This window comes from Sesamum indicum, unplaced genomic scaffold, assembly GCF_000512975.1.
Source record: "Sesamum indicum cultivar Zhongzhi No. 13 unplaced genomic scaffold, S_indicum_v1.0 scaffold00155, whole genome shotgun sequence".
In the NCBI taxonomy this organism is placed as follows: Eukaryota; Viridiplantae; Streptophyta; class Magnoliopsida; order Lamiales; family Pedaliaceae; genus Sesamum; species Sesamum indicum.
Window position 1 is genome coordinate 279,408 of NW_011628063.1, and position 9,542 is coordinate 288,949.

Below are 9,542 nucleotides of genomic sequence, written 5' to 3' on the forward strand. Positions count from 1 at the left end.
TGAGACTGGAGGGATTCTAGGGTTTGAAATTATATACAATCCAGTCACTCTGAGTTGGTTCCTGCCAGTAGGATTTGCGGCATATATATACACCAGAATTAGGGTTGCGGAAGGTGATCTTTTGACCTAACCCTGCGGAAAAGGGCATTTAAGTAATTCTCCCTACCAAGGTTACCACCTCCAAATTAAATTCTTAAAAATATAAAATTACAATTATTTATTAAATTATGTTGCCAAATTATCTTTTTAAAGTTATGCAATTTATTGTCAAGTTCATTATAAATACAAATAATAAAATAAATAATATAAATATATAATTTAAATGATGTTATATAAAAATAAATGGACGACAAATAATGTAAAACTTAAAATTAAATTTATCAATAAATATAAAAATAAATATAAAACTTCTTTTACTAACTACATACCTAAAAAAATGAGCGAATCATATGATTAAACATAAGTAATGATACAAAATTTAAATATGAATTAAATAAAAACTAAAAACTATGATTTTATTAACTGGCAAAATAAATTTAAAAGATATAGATAATCCTTTTTCCATTAATACACTATGTAATTGGATTGCTATCATATGTTTAAGATTTGGGACCATCCCGGGCATTTGGTCTAGTGGTATGATTCTCGCTTTGGGTGCGAGAGGTCCCGAGTTCGATTCTCGGAATGCCCCTTTTCAATTTTTTTATATTATTTTTTTGTTATCGACTTTGATTCTTTACCATTAATCATAACATGACTTAAACATCATATACTCAAGTATTTATAAACTATTCATTGGTACAACCTTCGTATTAATAAATAGAATTAACCCCATAATTATATCAATAGCAATGTCTTTATCTATTAGACAATATTAATCTTTTTTAAATTGAATGTTGTTACTTATTGAACCAACAAATACTGGGCTTTTTGAAATTGTATTGAAAGTTGTATTAAAAATCAATGAACAAAAGTTATTTATACGATCATATTCATTTATGTTTTGATGTACTAATTAATTATCCACTACTTACTATTTTACTCTATTGTAGAAACAAAAATTACAGTTGAAAAAATATACAAAATATCTTCAAATTGGGCGCGAGTATCTCACTCTCTTTAAGGAGATTTTAGGCCTCTGCGCCAAATACTCTCACTAGTCTAATAAGAGTAATCTCGACTCGTCCCCTTCAGGAAACAGCAGTCCGATAACGTCATATGACTCTAACTCACTTTGAACAAGTTGTAGAATCCAAACAAAACTCGACAAGAAAATAACACTTTCCTATATATAATACAACTCTCTCTTGTAGGATAATTGCGTATAGTAATCTTTTATATATGTGTCTGAAAAAAGTATAATGATGCCCCCTTTTCATAAAAATAATCCACTATTTTAATATAAATTAGTAGACAATAATATAATAAGTTACTAGAGATAAAGGGCGTAAATAATTAGTAAATGAGTATAATACTATGGACGAATATGATGTAGTAGAAAGATGATAATGAAGGGATAATGTTACAAATATCAAGGCTGTAATCATCCACCAACACCACTGACCTCAACATCAGTATCAAAAAAATAGAGGAATATTAGGTATAATTTAAATATTAATTATTCAATTGATATTATTAATGCGTTTTGATTGGATATTTATGGATCATATGGGATTTTCTAATTCGAGATACCTTCTTCATTCCCTCTGCGTAAAACCATAATTAAACTATCATTATAAGGGGAAAATACATTTTCAAATGCTTCAGCGTGTAAAAATATATAATGGTAATTTGATTAGTAAATATTTGTTTCATCTACAACAAGTTAGTAACAAATTAATCGGAATAAATATAATTTAATATATATATATTTTTTAGCATCAGTAAATTCGATGAATTTTAACTAAAAAAATGATCTATTTATTAAACGGAGACAATCATAAAGGGTATAATATATAATTTTTCAAATCACGTGAGATCTACGTAATGTTATGTGAAACAAAATATATTATGAAAAAAGAATCAAGATAAAGAAGAGGGAAAGAAAATAACTAACCCAATATTATTTTGAAAAACTAGTATTGTCAATGTATAATATAGATAAATATAAAATTTGAAGTAAGTTATTAATATTTTATTATAAATATAAAATAAAATTTAAAATTCGTCTAGCTAATATTGACATAAGCAGTATAATTTTATTTTAATTTTTTTGAAAAAGTGATGAGCCTACCTAGTTTTTCTCTTTTCTCTTTTTTCCTAACCAACAATTTATAGCACAATACAGAAAAATTATAGCTAAAATTCAATTCTATTTTAGTCAGATATCTTAGTATGTTAAAGAAAATCTCTCTGAATCGAATGTGGGACCGGGGAAGCCAGCCAGCCAAGATACTAGTTAATATGGTTGTACTGATAAATCAACGTGGGCATTTGGTCTAGTGGTATGATTCTCGCTTTGGGTGCGAGAGGTCCCGAGTTCGATTCTCGGAATGCCCCCAACTTCGTTTTATGCTTTTATTTTTGACCTTTTTGTTATAAAAAATTTCGACTCGATCATACCACGGACCAGAGCATGCCCCAGATAGGTCAGAGTGTACAAATTACTCGCCGATATAGATAGTAAGAACATAGCTAGGGCCAGATTTGTACGAGAGCGCGGTGGTGGAGGAGTACAGCCCCCATCTTTGCTTTCTTCGTGTTTCTTGTCTTTTCAAAGGTAAAAATTATGTTTGGAAGTGAAGATTGAGTTTTTTCTTTCGTTTTTTTACTTGATTGAGCGTGTGAAACTGAATTCTTATTTTGAGGTGGGTTTCGGTGTAAATCTACTCTGGGTTATGGGATTGAGCGGGTGAAAGGAATGGATGGGGTGTTCGCGTGTTAATTAGTGTGGGAGGTTGTAGTGCTCAAGAAAGGTGTTTGTTAAAAGGACAAGCTGAATAGTTGAAGTCAAATAAACATTTTCTTTTTTCAAGCACTGGAAATTCTTGGTATTGAGTTCATCTTGAGGGCTTAATGTCTATACTTTTTATTGCAAGTGCGGAGGTTAGACTGGCAAAATTCTGGAAATTGGAAATTCTTTGTCACCGCTGTTTGGCAGAGTTTCTCATTTTCTGGGATCTCTAAGCATCTTCTTCTTCTTCTTCTTCTTCTTTTTTTATAAGTATTTGAAGGTTAGGAGCATTGTCTTGACTATTTATGCTTGGAATATTAGTCAATTTGTACATTTCATATGTCAACTCTTTTGTTCATACAAAATTATGGATATGGATTGGTGTTCTGGTAAATTATAAGTTCTAATACCCTATTAATGCATTTTTTGCATGAATTTCCCAATCTAATTAACATTGTTAGACATTCTTGACTTAGAACTTCATTAGTTATACTTGTTCCTATAACACTGGTTCTCAGTCATTGCATAGTAAGCGGGAATGATGAATTTCACGGCTTCGGTATGTAGAAGGTTAAGTATCAGGGATCTGATGGCGAGTACGGCTGTCTACAATTCTGCCAGTGGTAAAACTTATTTTGCTTTTACTTAAAAGACTATGATTTTGACAGGATAGTTTAAATTGTTAAGTTTTTAATTACCAGTTTAAACATTATAGATGTATCCGGGGAAGGATTGAGCTTAATTTTCAGGCGCTGGGCTACCAAGAAAACAGCAGGTTCCACAAAAAATGGCCGGGACTCACTACCAAAGAACCTTGGGGTTAAAAAATTCGGTGGAGAGGTGAGATAGCACGAAACTGAAGAGTGAAAGATTTTGTTAATTGTACATATGAGTCTTCACAACCAGACACCCTTCCCAGTTCCCCTTAATGATTCAGACAAAATTCTCTTATTTAATGCAGTGATATATGATTGTGTAATCATGCAGAGAGTGATACCTGGAAACATCATTGTTCGTCAAAGGGGAACCCGTTTCCACCCAGGAAATTATGTTGGAATGGGGAAAGATCACACTCTTTATGCTTTAAAGGAAGGCTGTGTCAAGTTTGAGCGCCACAAGTTGACTGGCCGCAAGTGGGTTCATGTTGAGCCAAAGGAAGGTTATGAAATCCACCCTGTCTACACCAGCTCCGCTGCAGCTCCTAAGGTGCAGACAGCAGCTTGAGTTTGTTTTATATAGATGTAAGCTTACTCCTAATGGCAATTTTTTGTTTTGTCCCTGACGCTAGCAACTAAATTGTGAGGCAGATTTATATGCGGAAAAATAAACATATCATTTTTCCTTTTGGTTTATATCTGCAGTCTACTGTTAAAATTACTTTAATGGCAGTTGAGTCATAGAATAACTTTTATTGATATGACGAGTTGGCTGCCAAATTTGCATATGCTTTAGAGAGACTGGAAACATCATTTTGTCAAAGAGGATCTCCAGGTTTGCATCAACAGTGTCATCAAACTAACATGGCTTTTGTTAAGACTGTTATAGTGATGTCTTTGTAAGTTCATGCGACTACTAGTCATTTGATGGTTCACACTGTTGTGTCTTGGATTTGTTAAGGCATTGAATGTTTGGTTACTACTCTAGTTAGGACAGTGATATGCCATGAACTAAGTTTGGATCATTCGGAATGAGTCAATAAGCAGCGACTCCGTTCTCAAGTAAGAAAAGGGAATAATTAGACTAGTTCTTGGTGAAGTGTAGGCATATTAGAAAGGACAGAAGATTGATAATTTCTGAAAATTATATTGTACCTCCACAATCATGTTGTGCATTACATATTTACCTAATGGCCTGCAGAAAATCTGTAATGTAAAAGTTTAATGTTTTAAAATTGAAAACTTAATCTTATTGTCTGATTAAATCTCATGAGCAATCTGTAATAATACGTCTGGTAAATGTTTCTTCTTCAAATAAGTGGTAAAAAACAGCTGAAAATGAAGAATTCAGGTCATTTAGAAGGAAGGAGAAAGAATGCTCTCTCCTCTCTCTCTCATTGTAATTTTATTTATTTTTTATTTTTTTTAATTTTTTATGGACTAAATGAATATTTTTTTATTTTTTTTTTCAAATTTTGTATCTATCTATTCGATATTTTAAAATAATTTTCACACTTCTAGTCCGTTTTTTCAATTTTTCATTTTCTTAAAAACAAGAAGAAAAAATTACAAATGCAAAATTGTGAATTTTAAATGGATCGCAAATGAGTCGAGCTGGATGCGAGTTCAACCGAATCGAGTTTGAATTTCTTTTTTTCCTCTTAAACAAAATTTGGACAATAAAAAAAAAGGGCTATTTGACTATTTAGAATATACTATTCAGAAATCTAAATAAGAGAACAAGCACTAGAAACAAAATATTTATAAGAAGCTCAGGAAGCAATGTGATGAATTATATTAGATCATTATTTATAAAAGAATATTAAAATATACTACATTGTTGATTAAGCTATTTTTATATAATATAAATAAAATATCATATTTCATTATTATCTAACATTACAATATGAGATATTAACTAATAATTCTAATATATGGTGAATTTTGAAACATTTTTCTTGTAGTGGATATTGAAATATAACAATAAATTGCATATGCATTGTATAAGGGACAATTACACCGCTCCCATCTAAAATAATTACACGTAAACTTCATTTGGTCTGAAAATTACATCTAATAGACCTGAGATTTGATCACGTCTAACAAATAAATTTTTTTATTCGTCAAAATTCACTAAATTTATAGATATTAATAAAAGTTGAATGAAAATTGATAATTATCTTCATTGACTTATTACTGATTTATTGCAAGTCAAATAATTTTTTATGACTAATAATATTAATATATACTAGAATTTGAATATGAAATTAATATGATATTGAGTGTTTAATTAACTATATAAAAATACTTAAAAACATAAAAAAGTATTAAAAAAAAAAAACTCATGATTTGGCTTGGGAGCTCACAAACACAAACTATAAAGCTCCACCTCGAATTAAAGTCTGATTCGATTCGTCTTGCACTCCAATTCTACGTTTTTATCCAAAAATTATATAATTTATCAAATATCAAGAATATTAATAATTTTCAAAAATTATGTAGAGTATTCATAATTATACCATATTTTATAAGAGCTCGTTGTAATTTATCCAATAAAAAAATATTTTTATTCAAGATAAGAAACCCAATCCTCTTATGCCGATAAAGGTGGTTTATCAAATATCAAGAATATTAATAATTTTCAAAAATTATGTAGAGTATTCATAATTATACCATATTTTAAAAGAGCTCGTCGTAATTTATCCAATAAAAAAATATTTTTATTCAAGATAAGAAACCCAATCCTCTTATGCCGATAAAGGTGGTATTTTTATCTTTATTCTTCTATTAGTATTCTACTATTAATTATTTTTATAATTTGATTTATTTACACTTTCTTTATCCCTAAGCATCGGAATTAGGCAAGTAGCAAAGCATTAATTATTATCATTAAATTATAAATAAAGAGGTCTACAAAAGTAGAATACAATTGTACGCGTATCCATACACGTATATACTCTCCTTATCTCAATTTAGCCGACAATATTTATTTATGCATATTTACCTCCTTACGTACATCTTACGACTTAAGATATGTAGTAAGATTTAATTAATAATCCTCATCGCCTCAAAATTTTAAATACTTTATATATATATATATATTGATGAACAATTATATTATATCATGTAACATAATATATTTAAATTATAATACATACTTTAATATTAGATCGCACGTGAAGAAGTTGGCGTTCGTTATTTATTCTAGTTTATTATTTAAATATGCGTGCATATTATATTTGATATTAGCAGTATTTGCATATGATTTTTGAATAGATATAATAAATAATCTTCACATTTTAAGATATATTATAAATAAGAATAAAATATATAAATTAATACATTATATTTATATATATATTTTTGAAAAATTATAAATAAAAAGTGTATATATATTTTTTTATATTAAAATAAACATTATTTATATTCTTATTGTAATATTTTTTTATTTGATTTTTCAAAAATACCCTTACTACTTCGAGTTAGCTTGCTATATAATTTAATAACTATTATTTTAAAAAATGTTCTTTCTTTTATAAACATATAATATAATATAATTATAAACGAATAAATGAATATATATTTTTTTATTTTGTATATGTATTAAGAGTGTTGGACTACTAGTTATTTATAAAACAACAAGTTCCATATAGTATATTTTTTATGTTTTCTTATTAAAATATCCTATAACATATATGTGAAATAATTACCCATTTGAGGTCATTTCACTTATCACGACGAAGTCCAAACGCCATCGTTTAATGTCCACACAAAAGTAAAACAAAAAGAAATTAATATAAAGTAAAGAATTAATGAAATTTAAAATAGAAAATCCGGTTAGCGTGCGACCCAAATTGCGTATGTCATGACGGAACGTGAACTACTTGTTGCATCCCATTTGCACTTTACAGACGTGTCTGGAAATACGTCAAAGGGCAGAACCGTCATTGCACCTCGTTCAAGATGTGCCACCCACGGGAAACTCTACACTCATCATATCCAACGTTACAAGATAACCGCCCTATACGCCCCCCCCCCCCCCCCCTCAACAAAAAAAATAAAAAACCCGGCTCATCGAAACAGACTGCCAAAATCCACCCAACACCACCAAAAATATACACACACACACACACAGCACCGCCCACAAAAACCTTTCCAAGAAAACCTGAGGCGGTCTTTTCCGTTGGGCTTTTTCTTGTGATCCCTTTTTATAGTAAAGAAGAAGAAAGTCGGGTCTTCTCACAATCCCACCGCCGTTCCTTAATAACTACACACATACACACACCCCTTCTTCTCCAAGAAAACAAGATTGTTTCTTTCTTAATGTACATGAACTTGGGTTAGGATTCTGTCACACGATCACCAACAGTTGTTATTACTACATGTATTAGGCAAACTTCTCTTTTGTTTGGTATATATTGCTAGTTGAAGTAAGCTTCTTTCTCGACTTGGTTTTGTAAGTTCTTGCTTTTCTTCCTTCCACAATGAGCTTTTTTTTTACTTCTTTGTAGTTTCCTCTCCTTTGATCATACACTTGGAGGTATTTGTTCTTTAGAATCCGTTCTTTCTGTTTGTGGGCTTTGATTTTTTTCCTCTTTGCACAAGTTCTTTTCTTTGTTCGTCCCTTTTCTTGGCTTCAAGAATCATAATCCGAATATCTTGATTTCCTTCCATTAGATAGATTTTTTGCGGCTGTCTTTTTCAGAATCTAGCTATGGGTTTCTTCTTCTTGTTGTTGTTATGAGGACAAAGTCTTAGAGAGTAATTTATTAGTTTTCTGACTATTTTTCCTTTCAAATTAGACCTTTCCCATTTGGCTGGTAAACCTTGTAGTTCCTTCCGCAGTTGGTATTTTCTTTATTGTGGACAAGTTAACTTTCAGCGCAAGGTTCTGTGTTTCTGATATTCCATGTACAGCAAGAAACAAGACTGCGAGTTCTTCTCTCCCTCAATGGGATCAATCGATGGCCATTCTCAAAGATTTCAGTCTTCAGCTCAGAAGAAGAGCACAAAACTCACACTATTTGAAGATCTTCTTCACGGTTCAGACACCGGGAATTCGCATTATGGGCGTAATGCTGAAGATCAGAATCAGGGAGATTCTTGCCCTTCTGATTGTGAAAGTGGGATTTCCGGGGCCGAAAACGAGCAACAAATTGGACTGTCTGGTAATGGTTTGATTAGAGTTGATGATGGGGAGGTGGTTTATGAGATTATCAAGAAAAAGTTGGTTTCAAGCTTGAGTTGTTATGGATTTGATGCTCAAGTTGAGGCTATTCAAAGGAATGATTTCTCCGGAATCACGTGCCGAGCAAAGCTTCAATCTTTTTGTATATATTCAAGAGCCATGGAAATCAAGTGTGGTGGCAATGCCAATGTGAAGTATGCTTGGTTTGGTGCTTCCAAGGATGAGATTAGCAAAATTCTTGATCATGGTTTTGGCCTTCCTATGAATGCTCGAACTCATGGACATGGTGTCCATCTCTCCCCAGTTGATCACCCTGTTGAAAGGTACTATAATTTTTCGTGAAGTAATAGGAATCATGTCTTCGTTAGCATAGTTGGTCTTTTTTTCTGATGTGAATTTACTTGTTATACAGTATGGAATTGGCTTCTCCTGATGAGGATGGGCTAAGACATATGTTGCTATGCCGCGTGATCTTGGGAAAGACTGAGGTTGTTTGTCCTGGTTCCGAGCAATATCATCCGAGTTGTGAAGAATTTGATTCTGGGATTGACAATTTGGCGTCTCCGCAGAAATATATCGTCTGGAGTTCGAGTATGAACACTCATATCCTGCCAGAATTTGTTGTTAGTTTCAGGGCTTCCTCTTCTTGCAGAGGTGAAGACTAGTTTCTAAGTTAGTTTTTGGTTTCTTGATTGTTGTCTTTTATCTGCTAATCTTATGTTAATCCGCAACTTTGTGTTTGCAGGATCTCAAAAGGGCCGGCAACCAACACGACAAGCTAATTCAGATTGGATGCCATTTTCGA

At 31.5% G+C, this 9,542-nt stretch overlaps 2 protein-coding genes and 2 non-coding genes across 6 annotated transcripts in view; all 4 read left to right on the top strand.

The window, feature by feature from the left end:
• Positions 1-619: 619 nt before the first annotated feature.
• On the top strand, positions 620-691 carry TRNAP-UGG. The gene has a single exon. It is a non-coding gene; the product is annotated as a tRNA-Pro (tRNA).
• A 1,736-nt stretch (positions 692-2,427) lies between these two features.
• On the top strand, positions 2,428-2,499 carry TRNAP-UGG. The gene has a single exon. It is a non-coding gene; the product is annotated as a tRNA-Pro (tRNA).
• Positions 2,500-2,549: 50 nt separating this feature from the next.
• On the top strand, positions 2,550-4,245 carry LOC105179406 (50S ribosomal protein L27). Of its 3 annotated transcripts, none has more exons than XM_011103023.2 (4): positions 2,550-2,719; positions 3,461-3,516; positions 3,609-3,733; positions 3,881-4,245. In XM_011103023.2, the coding sequence occupies exons 2-4, from the start codon at positions 3,483-3,485 to the stop codon at positions 4,115-4,117; spliced, it is 396 nt and encodes a 131-aa protein (XP_011101325.1). In that variant the 5' UTR covers positions 2,550-2,719; positions 3,461-3,482; the 3' UTR covers positions 4,118-4,245. The 3 variants fall into 3 exon arrangements, with proteins under 3 accessions (XP_011101325.1, XP_011101323.1, XP_011101324.1); XM_011103021.2 differs by having other exon boundaries at positions 2,551-2,719; positions 3,412-3,516; XM_011103022.2 differs by having other exon boundaries at positions 2,551-2,719; positions 3,423-3,516.
• Positions 4,246-7,609: 3,364 nt separating this feature from the next.
• The window catches only part of LOC105179407 (probable inactive poly [ADP-ribose] polymerase SRO5), a gene marked incomplete in the record, with an annotated part of 3,032 nt that continues 1,099 nt past the window's right edge, over positions 7,610-9,542 (top strand). The window contains 2 exon segments of the mRNA XM_011103024.2: positions 7,610-9,060; positions 9,150-9,391. Of these exon segments, the coding sequence (XP_011101326.1) occupies positions 8,459-9,060; positions 9,150-9,391 (844 nt within the window).

Bases quoted from the DNA above. Each gene is read 5' to 3' on its own strand.
- LOC105179406 (XM_011103021.2), top strand. From the start codon at position 3,432: ATGATGAATTTCACGGCTTCGGTATGTAGAAGGTTAAGTATCAGGGAT. The intron at 3,517-3,608 runs GTAAAACTTATT...TAAACATTATAG, and splicing joins TGTCTACAATTCTGCCAGTG to ATGTATCCGGGGAAGGATTG. The intron at 3,734-3,880 runs GTGAGATAGCAC...GTAATCATGCAG, and splicing joins TTAAAAAATTCGGTGGAGAG to AGAGTGATACCTGGAAACAT.